Source organism: Periplaneta americana, chromosome 14 (assembly GCF_040183065.1).
Source record: "Periplaneta americana isolate PAMFEO1 chromosome 14, P.americana_PAMFEO1_priV1, whole genome shotgun sequence".
Lineage (NCBI taxonomy): Eukaryota > Metazoa > Arthropoda > Insecta > Blattodea > Blattidae > Periplaneta > Periplaneta americana.
In genome coordinates, this window is record NC_091130.1 from 2364382 (window position 1) to 2386584 (window position 22203).

At 36.1% G+C, this 22203-nt stretch overlaps 1 protein-coding gene across 3 annotated transcripts in view; it reads left to right on the forward strand.

Annotated features, from left to right (window-relative positions):
- LOC138713080 (transcription initiation factor TFIID subunit 4-like) overlaps nt 1-22203 on the forward strand; it is an 87250-nt gene that overhangs the window by 17403 nt on the left and 47644 nt on the right. For all 3 annotated transcript variants that reach the window (XM_069844830.1, XM_069844828.1, XM_069844829.1), the window contains exons 2-5: nt 8492-8686; nt 10982-11077; nt 15593-15805; nt 16741-16869. In XM_069844830.1, the coding sequence (XP_069700931.1) occupies nt 8492-8686; nt 10982-11077; nt 15593-15805; nt 16741-16869 (633 nt within the window). The remainder of the gene's footprint in view (nt 1-8491; nt 8687-10981; nt 11078-15592; nt 15806-16740; nt 16870-22203) is intronic.

Genomic DNA, 22203 nt, shown 5'->3' on the forward strand with positions numbered 1-22203 from the left:
CACACTTCATTGACACAACATAATTCTTCACTGATAGAACACTTCAATAACAAAATATCAATTAGACCCTTTAAATACTGTGTATAATTGTCATCTATTAGGAAAGTCCTTAAGCCTATTTTTAAATACGTTTTTGGTTGTTGGTAAAGCCTTTAGTAAGTCTGCAGGTAAAGCATTCCAGTCCCTGATAGTACGATTGAGAAAAGAAAACTTTCCAGTGTCCGTCCTCTGTCTTCTTTCCCTCAATTTATATGAGTGGTCGTTCCTTGAAGAATAATTTGGCGGTTGCAACCTATTTTTTATTTCTCTCCAGGCAGGCTCACCTCTGTATGTTTTGAACAGTGCGCATAATCGAATTCGCGTTCTCCTGTCCGTGAGTGTGTGGACTACTCTGTGTAATGGTTGAAAATACTGTAGTAGTATTTTGTGTTGTGTGCAGAAACTCTTGCGCAGCGCCGAATATATCTGTTTTAGATTGGTCTCGGGGATCATAATTTAAGCCGTTTCAATATTTATTTGGAGTTAGTCATGTAATGAACGACCACTTAAACTATAGGGACAATAACAAGGCATACTTAAGTACCAGGAGAAAATCTATTGTGACATTAATATCACAGCAGCTAACAGGGATCGAACCTTGTCCTTTTGATCAATTGTTGTTGAATGTTAAATTGTACCTTCAACGGGTAAATTTTTTCACCAAGTTGGTAGGACATCACACACATACACTGCATACATAGGTGAGTCACCATACGAAGATATGCAGTCCCACAGATCCACAGTCGAATCCGTACACAGCAGAGTAATCAGATCGTAAGTGCTAATGAGAATAGTTTACCTGGTAATAGGTCACTTGATTCAGGCACGGAGCCGATAATGGTAAGGTTGCGGGTTCGAGCCTCACAACACGCATGTTTTTTATGTGGGAAGCACGGAATATCCCACTAATTTTTTCATCATTGATTCTGCACTGTTCCGAAAACTTCTGTTTTGTTACCAATCCCAGCGTGAATTGAATTTTGATTCAATAGACAAGTATTCAGCAGGAAGAATATTGTGTGTGCAGAAAGATCGCAGAATGCGGGACACATAGAAGACGGAATCACCATCGTTCGCACGTTCGTCGGGATCGACGATTTGCAGGAGATGTGTTAGAGTCGAGATTGTATTATACTGAAGTGGTTGTACATTTAAAATGGATAAACGTAATATGCTATTAACATTTGATCAGTTTGCCCAATATTACAGTAAATTCCTCCTCCATTAGCATTTTTAAAACAAAGAAAAGTGTCTAAAATGAATTGGTGCCAGTATTTCCCTCCCAGAGTTGCCCTTTTCAGTAAGAGAAGCGCAGATGATAATCCAAGAGGTATAGAAGTTTTACATCCAACTTGCGTTGAAGTCTCTAGTAGAAACAGGTACAGTTCCCCAAAAAAGGAATGAGACGATGGAATATCCCAAAGTCTCAGATGTAAGGCACTGCGCATGATCAGAGACCAGAGCACTGATACACAAGATAACGAATATTTGAGTGATTTAAATTCAGGCTATTTGGTTTGTTGCTAGCGTCGTTCCGAAATTCACTTCAAAAGCTGAAAAAAAAAAAAAATGGTTTTCCCTCAACCCAATATGAACAAATGCTGGGTAACTTTCGGTGCTGGACCCTGGACTCATTTCACCGGCATTATCACCTTCATCACATTCAGACGCTAAACAACCTTAGATGTTGATAAAGCGTCGTAAAATAACCCACTCGACTCTAGGAAAGGAAGGATTTCGTGTCGTCTCAATAGCCCAGACGCTAAAACTGCGTATTGTGCAGAAGAGAGAGGTTTCAATTCCTAGTCTGTACCAACGACGTTTTTTTGTCTGAATAACGTTGAGATAGAATTTTAGAGGGTCCTGAGATTAAGTGTTAATGATCGCAGGCAATACAACATTACAAATTGTAATATTATAAACTTTAATCTAACGGTTGCATTTACACTATACATTTGCAGTGTAAATGCATATATATTGAAAACTAACAATTACAATGAAATTAAAAATTGTAAAATGCTTTAATAACAAGCATTAAGAAATTGATTTTAAATAACTACATTTTATAGTACATTATGCAACGAGCCTATAATGAAGGTAATTAAGAAGTGAGTATGGATATTTATGAAACGAGCGCAAGCGAGTTTCATAATTTTCATACGAGCTTCTTAATTACCATTATAGGCGAGTTTCATACGACTTTTTATGCTCGACCATATTTCTAACTTGATATTATTAATTTTTGAGCAATGTCCCGTATGTTGTGAGATGTGCGCAGACGCGAAAGTATTGATTTTTTCCGAGGAACAGATGTCCACATTGACCTTGCTAGGCCATAAGAACCTACAGAGATAACATTGAAATTAAATTAGACATTGAAAAACGAGATGGCAAATTGAATTTATTTGAATATTATTTACAATTAACGCTAATTATTATAGTAACAGAACATAACCTTCTGCGACAGTATTGGATTTCCAGCCTCCGTGAATTTTCGCTAATTCTCTTTCGATTTGCATATCCGAGAATAATCGATACTTACGGTTTTATAACGGTAGAAAGCTGACCTGTCATTGGCTGAACAGTTGTAACCTGAGTCGTCATTGGCTGAAAGACCTGACCTTTAATGAGTAGGTGTACTTTAATGACATGCGTTAAAGGTCTGCTACCAGGTGTATAATTGCTATATTTCGGCATGGTCGAGCATAAAATATTAAACATATCAGCCACCAAGACAAGGTGGAGACAGACATTTATCCAGATTTTTAATCTCACCTCAGGCTGTTCTCATTCAAAATACTGACAAAGAATATTGTGACTTTTTTTAATTTATTTACCACACACACTCGACAACAATGGTTATTGCACACAACACAGCAACAATGACAATTCACAACGTGTAGAATTAAGTAGAACAATGTAATTCTAATTACAAGTAATGTCCACACTGCACTATGTGTAGAATGAATCTGTCAGTTCACAGTTCGCTTGTCTTGGCTAGTTTTTCTAGCTGCGTAAGCTGCACACTGTTTTACAATATGGTGTCAGATGTCCTCCCGCCAACGTTTTGCATAATTTTCTTGAAGCAAACTAGCTGCTTTTGTTGACATTTTACGAGGTACAGTAGCGTGCAAATTAATCCGAACACGACATATTTTTACATTTTCTGTCATTGTTGGCCTCACAGCTGCTCATACCGCTTTAATTGACATCTGTAGTACGTGTAATTCCATTGTTGAAGGTCTGTCATTATTTTTTTTTATAATATGTGACATTTTGCCTGTCGTTTTGTACTTATAAGCATTTCAGTTGTGTTGGAGACTTAATACTGCAATCCTGTGTACATTCTGTCGTCTTCACAAATGGATACAACTCCACGAAAACGGTCTAAAATTATAACATTAGCAGAGCATTCTTCTATGACACAGAGGCAAATTGCTGCAGAATGTCACATCGGTTTGGCTACTGTTAATTCGATCATAAAACGATACAGGGAGACTGGATCCATCACACCCCACAAAAAAGGAAACTGTGGCCGGAAAAGTAAGACTTCACCTGCAGATGATCGTTTAATTGTCAGGAAAAGTAAATTAAATCCTACACTAACTGCTGTCGACTTAACCCGCGAGTTAATGGCTACCACCGGGGCGAATATTCACGTCACAACAGTGTGGCGTAGGCTTTTGGAAGCTGGACGAAGGGCTCGTAAGCCTATTAAGAAGCAACTGCTAACTCCTGTTGTGTGCAAAAAATGCTTAATGTGGGCAAAATTACATCAGCACTGGACAGTGAATGACTGGAAGAATGTTCTTTTTTCCGATGAGTCTCATTTCGAGGTCCATGGCCACCGTGTTTCTTACGTACGGAAAGGATCCGAAAAAGTAACAGCAGCTCATCTCCAACAAGCACCCAAATACCCCCCTAAAGTAATGTTTTGGGGTTGTTTTACACATGAAGGGCCTGGCGCATTAATACCTATCAAGGGAATGATGAATTCTGACAAATATATTCACTTATTGGAAACCAGAATCGTACTCCAGCTACAAAAATCATTTCCGGATGGCAGAGGTGTGTTCCAAGAAGACCTGGCACCATGCCATACGTCTCGAAAAACTACAGAATTCTTCAACAAGAAGAATATTCAGGTACTCCTCTGGCCAGGCAACTCACCCGACATCAACCCCATTGAGAACTTGTGGTCAATTTGCAAAAGAAGAATGCAAAAAATGGATTGTTCTACAAAGGAGAAGATGATTTCTGCCCTCATTGGTGTATGGTTTCGCGATGAAGAAATGAAGAATATTTGTGGGAAATTAGTGGAATCCATGCCAAATCGTCTCAGAGCTGTTATTAGGAACAAGGCAGGCCACATAGATTACTGAGGTATGTCTTAGATCCTTTTTTTTTTATCCCGTTTGAGTGTTTTTGCATAAGTAATTACGTTGTTCGGATTAATTTGCACTCTACTGTATGTTGAAAGTGTACAGTCTTGGATATAAAAAATGACCGATCTCATGTAGCGTGGATTTGTCGTAAGTCCACTTCGGGCAGCGCCTGGTTCACACGACTAGGGATAGAGTGTTTATTTTACACCTGATTTACTCCTTGAATATATCTTCGTTATAGATTACGTGATGTATAATTCTATAAACAGACAGAAAAAGCAACAAACAGAACGGAGGAGAAACAGAGCGAAGTCTTGCACGAGAAATTCGTTCACGTGTAAGAAATCAACCGATGTCTTCCGAAGGGGACTTTGCCTATGGCAGTCTATCATTTTTTTTATCTAACAAGTACTTGTTTACTTGTTTAAACTAATATTGTATTTCATTGCTACATACTACAATGCAAAATAATTAATAGTCAGAATAACAAGTGCACACCTGCCTGAACTAGCTCGTGTTCGGGGGCAGTTACTATAAATAACAATTTTGTATTATCTGTCTGTCTGTCTGTAATCGGTTGTTTCAACGATAGTCCATTTCCAGTCTTTTGTTGTTCCACTAACAGTCCAGATGTAGTTCTATAGTCCCGTCGCTCTTATTTCCGGCAGCCAATCGCGTTGCAGGTCGGCTACATTTAAACGTGTGCGTCTTGTGATTCGCTGATGAAGACGTTATTCATTTCTTAACGCTCGATAAATACTTAATATAATCGCCCCCCGTTTTGGCTCTTTCGTTGGCGTTCGCAAAAATCACATGAGGACGCTATTTGCCGCTCAATTATTTGCTGAATTACAGTGCGTTTGATTTATTATCATAAGAGCTACGGCATGATAATGTTTAACAGTGCGCCAAATAGATTCCTCGTCTGGTAGCTCGGCAACGAAAGAACAAAAATGGTGAACGATACTACCTACCTAGACTTTATAGAGCCTTCACTTCCTAAGACGTAAGCAAAGAGGAGGAGTCACGCCGGGAATAACAGCGTCCCGACTATAGTGTAGTGCCTCATGCCACCCCCTCTAGTTGTTTTCGTCTTCGTCCCTTGTACCCTTCTTGAGGTATATATCCAGCGTGCTTCACTGTAGTTGTTGCTCTTCCATCCGTTTTATATGGCCATACCATTGTAACTGTTTCAGTCTAATATAGTCCAAAATTTTGCTATCTGTATTCATTTGTTGTCTGATGATCGTATTTTTAATTACGAGGGGGATCCAGGAAATAACGACCGTTTTGTTGTAATAATTAAAAAAATATATATATTTGAAAAAATAAAGTCTGTTACATAACTGAAGCTTCCTTTACTTCTCTACATAATCACCACCTACATTTAAACATTTGTCGTATCTGTTCACTAGCTTTAGAATTCCCGTGTTATACTCCTCTGCCGCCAGTTCATTAAGCCAGGTGTTCACTGTCTTCTTCAACTCTTCATCACTTCCAAAACGCGTACCACCCAGAAAGTCTTTCAGCTTAGTGAAAAGGTGAAAATCGCTAGGAGCAAGGTCTGGACTATAGGGCGGATGATCAAAGATTTCCCAACTGAATTGATCCAGCAATTCTCGAGTTGAAGCAGCAGTGTGCGGGCGGGTGTTGTCGTGAAGAAGCACAATTCCTCTCGAAAGCATTCCTCGCCTCTTGTTTTGGATGGCTCGCCGTAGTTTTCATAAAGTCTCACAATAACGATTTGCATTGATCGTAGTGCCTTTCGGCATGAAATCCAGCAAAAAAACACCTTTGCGATCCCAAAAGACAGTAGCCATGACTTTTTGTGTTGAGAGAGTCTGTTTGAATTTTCTCGGTTTCTTGGGTGATGAGGGATGATGCCACTGACGTGATTGGCGCTTGGTCTCTGGGGTGTTGTGAGACACCCAGGTCTCATCACCAGTCACAAATTGATCAAGGAAGGCGTCTCCAGCTGTGTGATATCGCATCAAGAATGTCAATGCTGAGGCCATTCTTTGAGTTTTGTGTTGGTCACTCAGTTGCCGTGGAACCCATCGTGCACAGATTTTGTGGTAGCCAAGATGTTGCGACACAATTTCACCAAGCAAAGAACGAGAAATGTCAGGAAAGGCAATATGCAATTCGTCGAGTGATGTGCGCCTGTCTTGTAAGATTCTGTCGTTCACTTTAGTCTTCAGGTCTTCTGTGATGAGTGATGGGCGTCTGGGTCGAGTTTCATTGTGGACATTTGTTCACCCATTGTTGAGCATTTCGCACCATTTTCTCACATTTCTTTCATTACAGTATCACCATACACTTCTTTAATTGCCGGTAAATTTCTGCAGGTTTCAAATGTCGGGCATTCAAAAATCGAATCACACTCCTCACCTCACAGTCGGCAGGATTATCAATCGCATCGTTTATTTTGAAGTAACACAAAATGCACAATGGCGACTTGTTGCAACCAGTACTCACAACATTATGAGAACACATGTTAAGGAAGCCAGTTGACCTTCAAACAAGGAAGGGGAGTCAGCTGCGCGGCGGGTATGCGCGAACGGTCGTTATTTCCTGGATCCCCCTCGTATATCTCTTCTGGATATACGAGCTGCTGTATGCCAAAAATTCATTCCTGTAGCAAATAATTTTGATTTTGTTCTTCGTGATGGCCAAACTTCTGCCCCATAAGAAATTATACTGTTTATAACTACAATATTTTCTACTAAAATACAGTACAATAACAATTCAATAAAAGTTTATAATTTAATACTGTAATTACAAAACAAAAATTATTAATCTTTAGTTGAATAAATGTATTTACTTTTCAGTCAGTGACATCACATAACATTTAAGGATTTATTCCTTTACATTACATTACCTGATACGTTCTCCATTCCCTTTCCCTGCTCCCTGCATTTTTTCTTCAGAATTTTTACCTCTTTTCTGCTCACTTTCTTTCCCTTTTCAGCTATCTTAACTCGTCCTCCCCATTTCCCACGTGTTCTTGTCGAATTGAACCTTTCAACAGTAATTTCGATCTTTTAAGCTTCGTCTGTTACTCTCACGTATCGTGAGTAGTCATATGGTTCACATCGTTGCCTTCCAATTTGGAATTCTCCCAATCCCTAAGGGGACACACACAGCTTACAGCATTAAGATATTTTAAGTTTACAAAATAAGCCTTATCAAGAACTTAAGTATTGGCTGAAATTTTTTGTCTTGTTAGGTCTAATTATTAATTTTAAATGCTTACCTAATCTCTACATTCAATTCTAGGACACATACACTAGGCTATGGTTGGGATAATTTGATTTTATAAGGACTTTAAGGTATGTTTTACTTCAACAATACAAACTATTACTACTCATATTTCTCCATCCATGAGGTAAATTGAGTATAGTTAAACTTAGGGTTATTGTTGTGATAAGAAGAGGCGAACATACTTGAAAGTGCAATAGAATTGTTCTAGAAGATCTCAGTGTTAACATATAGAAAACTGACTGGAAAATTTGATCAAAGTAACAGGCCATAGATTTCTAAACTTAAAAGAGCTGTTTGTTTATACCCAAATTACTGTAACCCACCCTATTTGATATTGTATGTCTTAGAGTATGATGTTATAGGTTGAAAACACTGTAATACTTGTTCTTTGTCAAATTTATTGGCCTCCTGAGAAACCATCTGAATTCTAAACCATTTTATGTCCATGTAATTAGTTTTAGAAAGCACCAAGAGTTTGCGCGTTTTAGAATTCAGGTCCTCAATTTGTCTTTAATGACGTTATCCAATTTGTTTTCTATTAACCTAATGTCAAGGATTATTTGCTGGTTCCTTAAGAATTGCTGAATTGATGTAGTTGACATTGATGTCGGTGTCTTATTTTTCTGTTCAAATCGTAGCATATTTTATGTTTTGTTGATCGTGGTCTGTGGATCTTGTATATCTCCATGCCTTGATAATAAACTGAGCTGTTTTGAGAGAACCCATGTATCTATAGACCATAGCTTGAAAAACAAAATATGCAATCCTGGAGTAGTTGGCAACAGTGCATCACTCTGTTACAGCAAATAACACTGCAGACTCTACAAGGTCTTCAGCCTGGCACACAAGGTCACTTGCTCCTGAAGACTGAGAATGGGCAGTACCAGCTGCTGCGTGTGGGGCCGGCTCCCTCGACACCGGGAGCTGCCATAGCGCCGAGCAGCGCTGCAGCAAGCATACCCACGGGAGCGACATATCGGCTGCAGTCAGTCCCGGCTGTGAGTATGCCAGTAATGTAGGGTTAGAGTAGCTGATTCTTGAGTACTTGGACCCCACCTTGTTTTTTGGATCAAATTCCTGAAAACATAAACAGAAGCTGCCTCACAGCTGTATTCTCTACTGCAGTTGTGTATGATACGAAGATCATTCCAGTAATTTTTGCTAATGATTTTAATCTAATCAACATGAATATCGTACTCGAAGACAAAAGTCTACTTTCCCATTGATTGTGCCTAAATGTCATACAAGTGCAGCTCTTAAACATGGTGCTAGTTTCGGCCCAAGACTGTAATAAAATTACAAATCGTTTTCCAAATTTTAAGTATTTTAAAATTGAACCTTTTAAAAAAGAAATTTATGCTCGACCATGCCGAAATGTAGTAATTATACACCTGGTAGTAGCCCTTTAATGCACCTCATTAAAGTACACCTATTCATTATAGTTCAGTTGTTCAGCCAATGAGGAATCACCATTGTAGTATTATAAAAGCGCAAGTATCGATTATTATTCTCGGATATGCAATCGAAAGACAACTAACGAAAAGTCACGGAGGCTGGAAATCCAATACTGTCGCAGAAGGTTATGTTGTTACTATAATAATTAGCGTTAATTGTAAATAATATTCAAATAAATTCAATTTGTCATCTCGTTTTTCAATTCTAAATCAATTTCCAGGTTATATCAAGACTAATGTTCATCTTATTCTCTACGTTATATCAAGGTCAATGACATTCGGCCTCAGAAAAAATCAATACTTTCGCGTCTGCGCACATCTCACAATTCAGGTCAGTTAGCTACTCACATAACCATAACATGAATACTTTTGAATAATTTCAAGTTAGAAATATGGTCGAGCATAAAAAGTCGTATGAAACTTTCCTATAATGGTAATTAAGACTCTTGTATGAAAATTATTAAACTCGCTTGCGCTCGTTTCATAAACAAACATACTTGCGTCTTAATTACTACCATTATAGGCTCATTGCATAATGTACTATTATAAAATTATTCATGATGAACCTTTTAAAAAAGGAATTTATAAAATTATTCACGACGAATCTTTTAAAAAATAAATTTATAAAATTATTCATGATGAACCTTTTAAAAAAGAAATTTATGAAATTATTCATGATGAACCTTTTAAAAAAGAAATTCATAAAATTATTCATGATGAACCTTTTAAAAAAAATTTATAAAATTATTCATGATGAACCTTTTAAAAAAGAAATTTATAAAATTATTCATGATGAACCTTTTAGAAAAGAAACTTATAAAATTATTCATGATGAACCTTTTAAAAAAGAAATTTATAAAATTATTCATGATGAACCTTTTAAAAAAGAAATTTATAAAATTATTCATGATGAACCTTTTAAAAAAGAAATTTGTAAAATTATTCATAATGAACCTTTTAAAAAATAAATTTATAAAATTATTCATGATGAACCTTTTAAAAAAGAAATTTATAAAATTATTCATGATGAACCTTTTAAAAAAGAAACTTATGAAATTATTCCTGATGAACCTTTTAAAAAAGAAATTTATGAAATTATTCATGATGAACCTTTCAAAAAAAGAAATTTATAAAATTATTCATGATGAACCTTTCAAAAAAGAAATTTATAAAATTATTCATGATGAACCTTTTAAAAAATAAATTTATAAAATTATTCATGATGAATCTTTTAAAAAAGAAGTTTATAAAATTATTCATGATGAACCTTTTATAAAATAAATTTATAAAATTATTCATGATGAATCTTTTAAAAAAGAAGTTTATAAAATTATTCATGATGAAACTTTTAAAAAAGAAATTTATAAAATTATTCATGATGCATAATATTAACAAATTGTATATTTTTTACCTTTTATTTCTGTCGACTATATTCATGTTTTTATTGAATGTCGTTGATTTCTGTCTGATTGTCAATTTATATTGAATGTGTTTCTTTTTCTCTTTCTTTTTTTCTCTTGTGTGTTAGTTGTCTGAATTAAATTAGTGTATTTAGTAAGGCCACATCATGCATGAGCCTGGCTCTTATGATAGTGGCTAGAAACATTTTTTGTTGTATACTTTTGAATTTGTACTCACTGTGCTTACTAGCTAAATAAAATAAATTGGTAAAATGTTGTAAGCTTTACATCCCTCTTGTCTCAACCCGTGAAATTTTTTAATCTACCCAGGTGATGAGAGCTCCACTGCTCTCTGTCAGCTGCTGATTGATTCACTGACCTCGCCATGATGAGGAAGTGCAGGTGTCCGGTATTATGTAAGCAATGTCTTGTGTTGCAGCACGGTACGGTCACTGTGGCGACGACCACCGCAGCTGCTGCTGTGATCCAGCCCACGCAGCCCCCAGCCCTGGTGACGCAGAATGCAGGCGTGCAGGTAAGGGTCCGATTGCAATGTTAACTAAATTGAAAGTTGTTGTCTTGTAGTTGGATTTTGGGTACGTGATTTTAGTTAGGTGATTTTTAGTAAAAAAATTAGGAAAATTTGCTATTTTTGTAACAAAAGTTCTGGAAATTGGTATTTTTAGACATTTCAAATTTATCGCACTTTTTATTAAACTAAATAAGGTTATTCCAGTGGTTACCAAAGTGTGATTCGCAACCCTCTGGGGGATCGTGTAAAGAACTGAGGGGGTTGCCAGGTGATTTACAAAATAAAACAAAAAATGTTTTATTATAATACTCTACATTTATATTTTACTAGCCATACCCGAGCGCTCTGCTGCACCCGTTAGAAATAAATATAAAGTAATTACATAATTAAAATAGGACATTTGATCCAGGGAACATTCGTGTTTGATAGAAGGATAAATCATTTAATATGTTACTTAATTTATATTGTATTTAAATAATTAAATTGCGATCATTTTGGTCCAGAGACACTCATTTGGTGCAATGACAATTCCTTTAACATGTTTCTTAATTTATTAAATAAAACATAACTTTGAAACGTTGTTTCTTAATTTTTATTACGTGCAACCATAGTTTAATGAAGATTGACATCATTTAGATTTAATGTGTAAATAAACATTATTTTAAGAAATACAGGAAACGAATATTCAGAATAGCCTATCAAGTTTTCTGTGCATAAGAAGCTATTTTAATCTTACCTGTCCTCAATTCACTCAGAAGTTACTGTAATAACATTATAGCATTATGTCCATCTAGAGAAACTGCACTTTCCAATGGTGAAATAATAATTAATTATACAAATCGGTTAATTTAGCTTCCGATATTACTTCGTACAAACACAAACATTCTCTGTAGGCTATGTTTCATAGCTTTCGATTGTTGTTGTCCAAGGCCCCTTATAGACGAAGTCATTTATTTTTTATTTCATTACACCGCCTTAGATGGCAGTTATTTTAATTTTGAAACTCATTTATCTCATTAAATATCAGACCTATCGAAATTTTGCAAAGAATAAAACTTATCGGAAATGATTTTTAAAGAAACTTTTGTTATGTAACATTTTTCACAAAAGTCAATAATAAGCGAGATATTTCGATTTATTTAATTCAGACCCCCTTATAACCCCCCTTTTAAATAATGTATTTTGAATGCCATATAGCCTAAAATCTAAGTTACAACGAACTTAATTTATATTCCAATTTTCATCGAAATCCGTTCATCCATTATCGCGTGAAAAGATAACAAACATACAGACAGACAGACAGACATACAAACAAAAATTTCGAAAAAGCGATTTTCGGTTCAGGGTGGTTAATTATACATATTAACACCAATTATTATTGGAAAATCGAAAATTACCAGAAAAATTTTGGCTACAGATTTATTATTAGTATAGATTTAAAAACAAACGTAAACAACATCGAATATAAAAATGTTCCAGTAATACAATAAAAAATAATTAATGTTATAAATGTGCCTGTTTTTCGGACAGTAGTTTCTCAAGTCTGAACTCTATTCGATACACACACCGATATCATTTTCAATTTCAAAGACATTTCTCACTTTTGTTTTGATGGCAGTCATAGACTGTAAACTTTATTTTGCGTAAATACGAGTTTGCAAATGCTATTAACATTTAAGAAATCTTGTTTCGCAAGCTCGAGGTATTCTTGCATTCTTTTGATCCAAAACTGGTCTACACTCTGTGAAAAAAGTTTAATTTCAACATATTATCTCGATGAGTTTTTCCTTAATATTTTCATTTGCAATTTCATCCAGTTCACAATCACTGCCTAAATACGGATTCAGTATCCATCTTTGACTGTCGTAATTGTTTTGAGTTTATTTACGAAGATACTTAGAGAAATGTTGTTTAAAATTGTGCAAATGTAATTGCATGTCTTTAAAAACAAACTCAGTATTTGTCGTATCATACAGTACTTAGCTCAATTTTCTATAGAGTTCTTTAATACACTGCAATGAATCAGATTTCTTTCTTTCAAATGATGTCGACCAGATATCAAGTTTCCTTATAAATCCGTCGATTTTACCCTAGGCTGTTGTTATGTTAACATCTTGGCCTTGCAAGCTATTCAAAGTGTTTCCTAAAATGTTTGAAAAACGTATCAGTAAGGAAGACCACTCTAAGAAGCCAAAGAGAATAAGGAAAATAGGTTTACATATTCCGATTTCTCGTACTGCAGGTACCATTACGTTAGAAGTTGGGTGGTATCCATTGGTTTTCAGTAAAATTATCGTTGTTTTAGATTTTACAGGGATTACGTATCAGTACGATGCTGGGGAGGCACAAACAAACCTCTCTCCCAAAAATGAGTCATGTCTTCAAAAAGTTTCAGAACCACTGCATAAGATTAATAATGTCCTGCTAACTTGGTCAGGGAGGGGGAACTAATTTTTTAAGAAACTTAATGCTGAGTTTCATATTTTCAAATTTATCTTATGGCTTGTGAAAGTATAGATTGCATTGCTGAATCCAAAGAATTGACTTACAGTGTTATAATCGATTGATTGTATGATGTTATCAAATGTGCAAAATTAAAACTGTTGAAATTTAACTTTTACAGAGTTCTTCAACTGGAAGAGAGAAAAGCGGGAAATTGATATCTTAAATCGGGAAGCAGGAAATAACATAAATTCTCTAAATTTCGGGAAATCTTACAAAAATCGAGAATCTGGCAACCTTAGTCGTAAGGTTTTTCCTTGGTTTTCCTAAGGCGCTAAGACAAATATCGGGATGAACCCTAAAAGAAATGGGCCACGGACCTGCACTCATATCCGCATGAACCCCTTAATTACTCTAAATCAATTAATAAGTACATCTATCCTAAATTCATAATCAATCGACCTATTACCTAAAAGCCAAATTGGCTAGTCTCTTATATTGAGACAACTCATCCTGCCTAAGGTATTTCCGTAGTTTTCCTAAGGCGTTAAGACAAATGTCTGGATGAGCCCTAAGAGAAATGGGCCACGGACCTATATGCCCTTCCCCATAAGTTCCCCTTTTTTCTAAACGACTTAATGCCCTAGTTCAGAGTCTATAAAATTATGAAATACATGTGCAACGTCACTCATGTAGTTGCAATGCGGAAGGACAGGGAACCTTCCAATTGCAGATTCAGAATTCACGGCGTCTCTCCTGGCGGTCTTCACCTGCCTTGTCATCGAACAACAGACGACAGAGTCTTCTCGACTCCTCCTGCACTGCGAAATGACACAGTTCATTTCAATGTGCAGATTACACCAGCCATCTCCTCCTCGTCCCGTCCCGTAATCACTTTGATCACATTTCCGTCCCCCTCGCGTATGTGGTACCTAAGAGGTTACGTCCATTTTCGGTTTTCCCCTTCAAAATTTTCTAGAGCTTCTTCAGTGGAGCAGTGTAACCCAGAGTGAGACTAGTGGCCAACAGGCTTGGAGCTCACATATTTAGTTTCTTGCAGCCCCGAACACCTTGCAAGGACGCGTTTTGCGTACCTTTTAAATTTGTCTACTATATACAGTCGCGAAGCTTCAGGTGATTTTTTGCAAATCTCGTGATAAAGCGATCCAAGCGGTTAGCAACTAGAAACAATAGACTGTCCATGGTCGACTTTGGACTGTGTTGTATTTCCATCGAGTGCTAGCTCGTTGCGTATTTCACATTGATGCTTGTGAAATGTTCGTTATTGGTTGTAATGAAAATGTTAATGGCTAAAATACAATAATTGGAATAATAAGATGTTACTAGAGACGTAGAAAAATTAAGTTTGTTTTAATGAAGTTTATTGATCACATTTTATTTTCAATTCTGGTGGGATTATTATTGCTTAACCTCATCCCACTTTGTTAACTACGTAAGCCTACACTACAAGTACCGGTACACGTAAGTTACTCCATTAATTCATATTTCCATTATTATTGTTGTAAAGGGAAATGCAAATTAATATTTATTGGTTTCATAGTTAATTATCGCTATAATCCTGAATGAGTGAAGCGATTATAGTAAATTTCAGTTCGTTTTGCACAAACAAAAATTATATTAACTTATTTCTTGCGGGTATCTTCGAGTTTATGGTGGAATTTAATATACTTCATTAAAATAATAAATTAACTTTATGCATTTAATATTTCAATAATGGAAGGAAGGTGTTAATTTTTCCAAAAGAACACAACGAAAGTGTAACATATTTTGTCGTCTGCTAGGAGAGAGATCTGCTATGATGAGGCGATAGTAGCGATCCTAGTGGTGGGCAACTACCCATGTTTGCATTTTTACTACATATTGAGCTTCGCGACTGTATATAGTAGACTGTGCTATTACTGCATACCAAATCAATACATTCTCAATATTTTCGAATCCTGTTGGTCAATTCCTTGAAAGTCTTGTGAAGCTTTGAATTGATCGTGTGCAAGGAGCTTCAGAAACCTTGGCTCACCGTGTCCTCGTATTTAATTGCATTCTTTTGCTTGTTCATAGCGGCATACGGTGGACACTACCAAAGAGAAATGTCGGAAATTCCTCGCAAATCTCCTGGAATTGTCCAGTCGGGAACCGAAGTCTGTGGAGAGGAATGTTCGCACACTAATTCAAGAGCTGATTGATATGAAGGTGGAGCCGGAGGAGTTCTGCGACCGCTTGGAGAGGCTGCTCAACGCTTCCCCACAGCCTTGCCTTATCGGCTTTCTTAAGGTATGCTTACAAAAATGGACATGAAAATAAGGAGACATTGTGCAGAATTAATGTAACTTCTGAAGCAGGCCATGATTTGTTTTACCTCTTGTGTCTTAATTTTAAAGGCATATTGGTTCCGTTAAGTGCAATGTTAATTGATAAAAGAGTTCTATTCAGTCAATACTTGACATAAAAACACAATAAAACATGTTATAACACGTTAAACCTGTTTAAATGTTGTTATAACATGTTTTATTGTGTTTTTATGTTAAGTATTGACTGAATAGAACTCTTTTATCAATTTTGTGTCTTGTTAAATACTCACATCAAAAAACAATTTGCATCGCCTATGGACTAAAACGCACAATGCACTTGTCACAAAATTGGAATTGGTATGTGAAAATGGAACACGTCTGCAATACATGTTGCTCATTAAATATAAAATAGATCATAAGTGAAGGATCGCAATCTCGTACCTTTAGTGGCGCTCATTTTCAGAAATAAAATTATAAGATGCACATTATACACTTGAACTTGTTTCTAACACTTGTACTGCAAATTCAAACACTGTTAACAGTGTTAACAATTGAAATATCTGCACAGGAAGATAATGGGATTCACTACCACCTTGTGAGTTTTGGGGGAGGAAAATCAGGCAATGTTGCCAACATCATTTCGAATAAGCCACACACTCATACTGCGCAGGTATTCGAGAAAATATTGTAGATATCTCTAATAATAGTTTTTATGAATGAAATAATCTTCATTTACAGGTTTTCATGGATAGTTTGAGAACTTTTGTAAAATTTAAGTTTGTTAAAATACTGATGTTGAGAATATATACAGTGTGTAAATTCGGAACATTGTTTACTGTTAGATGTAGAAATGAAGCTTGTCTTGCTGCATGATTGTTGGATCAGTAGCTTTTATGTTATAAATGACTTTTGTTCCAGAAAAGCTTACCTCTTCTCCGTCAGTCATTGGTTACTAAGGAGCTTGTGATAGAAGGGATTCGCCCTCCTCCTCACCATACTGTTGTATTCTCACTACCCAATTCAGCCACAATGGTACCACAGTTACAGGTAAGGCTCAGATTTTCTGTATTTAGCATATGTAATACATCATACAGGCAGTTAGCGAAGCTGTGGAAAATGAACCATCTCATATAATCGTCCTTTGCATTTTGCTGTTTCATCAAGGTACTTGGAGGGTTTATTTCCATAAATGCATAGGGGACAAATCTCCAATTGTGATATTGCGTTGTATGCTTCCAAACATTTCTGCTGTTTACCTGTGTTGAAATATAAGAAGAGACCTTCAAGTACTCGCCATTAGCCAAAGGAAAAAAAATCTTCAGCTCTGTCTGATCGAGTGTTAAAAGTGAAGTGCTTCAGCGTGACTGTCGTGGCATCGTTGTTCATTGTGATTGATGCCAGCAGGAAGTGTCTCAGCTGCTCTAGCCTCTTGAACTTCCTGTGCCCTGTCATTGCCGTGCGTGGCTGTACGTGCCACACTGGTCTTCTGCATGCGTGAGTGGCATGGTGCATGGGGCGAGGGCGGTGTTGGCTGAAGGGCTCAACTTGCAGAGGCATGGACTGTACATATAAATGTATATACATGATGTTTGAATTAAACTGAAGTCTAATACACATTGCCGTCAAATGGCACTACTGATTACGGAGTCCCATTTCACAAAAGGAAGGGGTAATAATTTACAAGTGACTGAACTTGTAACTAATACAAATCAGAATTTTAATTGTGTTCTGCAAGAGCTTCCGGCATATTTGTATGTCATTGCTAGATATCGGATTTGTCAACACTAAAAGCTAAGAGTGCCGTCTAGTATACTAGAGTGGATATGATATGTTGGGAGAGTTTTCTAGGCCTGATTCACAAGTCTGCATATTCTAATTGTATAATAATAATAATAATAATAATAATAATAATAATAATAATAATAATTTATTTAACCTGGCAGAGTTAAGGCCATACGGCCTTCTCTAACACTCAACCAGGAGTAAAACTGCGTTACAAAAACACTACAAATTTACAAAGTACACTACAATTTTACACACAAAACTGAATAAGATAATACTATATAGTAAAATGTAAACAACAAGTAAGTAGAAATCAGACATAATATATAACATACAGAAAGAAAGGAGAAAGCATAATAAAATGTGAACAGCAGGTCAAAATAAATGAGACATACAAAGTATAAAAAATAAGACAATTATTGATAATAATAATAATAATTTATTTAACCTGGCAGAGTTAAGGCCATATGGCCTTCTCTAACACTCAACCAGGAGTAAAACTGCGTTACAAAAAACACTACAAATTTACAAAGTACACTACAATTTTACACACAAAACTGAATGAGATAATACTAGTAAAATGTAAACAACAAGTAAGTAGAAATCAGACATAATATATAACATACAGAAAGAAAGGAGAAAGCATAATAAAATGTGAACAGCAGGTCAAAATAAATGAGACATTCAAAGTATAAAAAATAAGACAATTATTGATGATGATGATAATAATAATAATAATAATAATAATAATAATAATAATAATAATAATAATAGTAATAATAATAATAATAAGAATAGTAATAATAATAATACTAATGGTAGTAATAAAATAGTGCAGTACAAAGCATACAATGAATACAATATTTTTAAGTACACATAATATTGTATGTAAATGAGTCACATGGACTGAATCTTGTAAAACGTGCAGAGATGTGTAATTTAGCCACCGGTGTAGCTCAGTTGGCTAAGTTGCTTGCCTTCCGATCAGGAGTTGCGCTCGGGTGCAAGTTCGATTCCCACTTGGGCTGATTACCTGGTTGGGTTTTTTCCGAGGTTTTCCCCAACCGTAAGGCAAATATCAGGTAATCAATGGCGAATCCTCGGCCTCATCTCGCCAAATATCATCTCGTTATCACCAATTCCATAGACGCTAAATAACCTTGTAGTTGATACAGCGTCGTTAAATAACCAAGTAAAAAAAAACATGTAATTTACGACTAAGAATAGTGGTTGGCAAAGATTACATCATATAAAATACAGCCCGCAATACACAGCAAAGGGGAAGGTAAGAGGGGGAGGAAGCCCAAGCTACTTAACTTAGAATGAACAAGTGATGGCTAAGGGGAGGGAGATCATGTCTCGTTCCTCTGCCCTGCTTGTGTATTAAGAGGTTGATTCGTGAATCAAGAAGTACCAACCACTGATTAAGACCATTATTGCTGTAAAAATTCTTAATACACGTCTGCACATGGTCTACAGTCCGTATGTCTCATTAACCTACGGTTAGATCTCGGAGTCTTTTGTACCACATCCACTCTCTGTGACATTCTTAGCTTCTAGGTCTAGTTATTACTACTTGCAAGTGGTGGTATCATTTTTCTGTTCCACAAACATTTAAGTATTAGTGACTTTTATCTTGTGAAGATAATGCTGGCAGTGAAAGGAAGGAAATTCTTTCAAGTATTATTTTAATTTATAATTCAACACTGTGATTCTGAAATGGGGGGTTATGTGGACCTCTGGGGTGTCAAAGAGCAGGTAATGGAAGGGTGTGTACAAAATGATGATAATTTTTAAAAGTTGCTCTATGACAGTTTAAACATTCGAACATTTTGTGTTTGATCAAAACATAATTAAATTAATTTGTTTTTAAATTGATATTATCTACGAAGTTTGCGTTCCACTCAGGCAACATATTTTTGTTACAGCAGAATGGAAGAAGAAAGGAGAATTAATTTATCTGCTTTTCGTTTATTATTGGAATCAATTAGAACAGCTGTCAGGCTCTGTAACATAAACACACCTCAACTGTCTCTAATACTGGACTGTCGTCTAGCTTCAAAGTAGGTGGTCCTAAAATAAACCAAATTTCACATTACTGGTACTTTGTTCTGTATACCTCATCTTAGACCAGGAGGCTGCACTAAAGTAATGAGGAGCATCATCATCATCTTATACGTTGAGGAACACTGATGTAAAAGATTTATTAGTTATCTGTACAGGGCATATCAAAAGTCCGGTAACACTTCAAATATTTTATTACATAAAAACTACTAATGATAGCACTTTCAAACACCCGTCAGTTTAAAGTCAAACTCTCGAAGTTATTCAGCCGCTTAATTTTCAGCGACGAAGTGACATTCCATATGAGTGGGAAAATTAACAAGCACAACTGTCATGTTTGGGGTACACAGAAACCTCACAGAATCATTGAACATGAGCGTGATTCACCAAAGGTGAATGTTTTCTGCACGTTGTCACAATGAAAACTGTACGGACCTTTCTTCTTCATTGAGGCTACTGTGACTGGACATGTTGGAGCAATGGTTGGTGCCTCAACTTAGACAAGATCTCGATGACGATTTCATCTTTCAGCAAGATGGGGCTCCGCCACATTTCCACAATGCAGTTCGTGCTTACCTGAATACGGAGATGTCTGATCGCTAGATAGGACGTGCTGGAGTAAGGGACAGATGTTTCATGACATGGCCACGAAGGTCACCCGATATGACTGCATGTGACTTTTTTCTATGGGGGTAACTAAAGGACTGTGTGTTTGTACCGCCTTTGCCACGTGATTTAGAGGAACTAAAAACCAGAATTCGAGAAGCTGCCGCCACGGTCACAGAGGATATGTTGAAAAGGGTATGGAAAGAGTTTGATTATCATTTGGACATCTGCCGAGTCACTCGTGGTTCACACATTGAATCTCTGTAAGGTGTAAAACGAACTTCGATAGTTTTACTTTAAACTGACGTGTGTTTGAAAGTGCTATCATTAGTAGTTTTTGTGTAATAAAATATAGAAAGTGTTACCGGACTTTTGATATGCCCTGTATAATGTTAAGAAAAATGTATAATCCAGTAGCTGTATTCAGTATGCAATAATAGGTTGTGGAGGTATAACAGAATCTGTCCTGTTTCTCCTGAACCGACTTAACAAGAGTTTGTTTAAAGATCATATTATTCAATAATAAGTTGAACAGCAGTTGGCAGTGTGCCATCTTGTTACTCAATACTACCGCAGCAGTCGATGCTGTCACTGTACTGTAATAGAATTCTTTGAAAATACTGAGAGAAAACAAGAAGAATATCTCTATGTCAGATCATATGGATTTTAATGTAAATATTGTCAAATATATAGCATACGAATTCCATTCAATTTTCACTGCTCTTAAACAATAGAAAATTACCATTTGTTGTTGGTAATAAGCTAAGGCTTTTCTAAAACATAGCCTGTTGTTTGCACTGGCTTTTATGAACTTCTTTCTAACAGCTGATCCGCTAGTAGATGTAACTTGCAGTCACATTGTGTGTACAGACCCAGAAACAAAGTTTGGGCCGTCTGAATTTTCCAAGTTCCAGTTATAACATATTGCACATACTCAGTATCGAGCATATGGGCTGTTCCATATGAAATCGATCAGTAAAAAACCTCGCATTTTTTTATACTCTAATTTTTTCCCTACTTATACAAGGTGCTGACGAGAGTGCATTTTCAAAAATATACTATCGAAAGTCAAACGGTTTTCGCAATATTGAGCGACAAATTTAGCGTATTTTATAAAAACAAGCCTCTTTCAGTGCTCAGAACTCTGGAACCATTTACTGCAGAACATTGAACGAGAGCTTATTTTGAAGCTGACATTTGGTAGGTTATGTTAAGAAGTAACCCTTATTTTTTATTGTACACAGAGAGACACATATCTGATTTTACTTGCTTTTAGGCTTTTTGCTCATTTGTAAAAATGTAAAAAAATATTGAGAAAAAACCTTGCATTATTAAGAGGGATTCAGCATTGTTTGCTTAGTGGTATGACAATAAGTTTCGAGGGTATTAAATAGATTATTTTCACATGCCTGGACTTGAACGGCGCAGTATCGCACCAAGACCGCAAGCACTGGCCGAGAGCTGAAGATAAGCAAGCCTTGGGCGTCATTTTACTTCTGTGTTTATGAAAACTTGTGATAAAGCTAGCCCAGCCATGACTGCTAGACGACACATCACGTGTTTGTCTCCTGGCCTTGCTTGTCTCGACTACCTACAGTCAGCTGGTTACTTCACGCGCGTACTATTTATTTTCTGTATTTGACATTTTCAATACTTTCATGCACCAGTAAAAAATATGTGTTTATTTGTACTTTCAATGCGGAATCTAACCATATATTTTAAGAATATTTTTTCATGGCCAAAGGCATCTTAATAAAGAAAAATCTAAATTTCTCCATTTCCATAAAAAGTAAGAAAAACTGTTTACATATCAATATGTTGTTGTTGTTTTCTAATGCCAGGCGTTTGACAATAAAGTCATTTGACATGTCAATATAAACTTTAACTTCTCAGCATCAAAATAAACCATGATTTTGATCATTTGGTGAA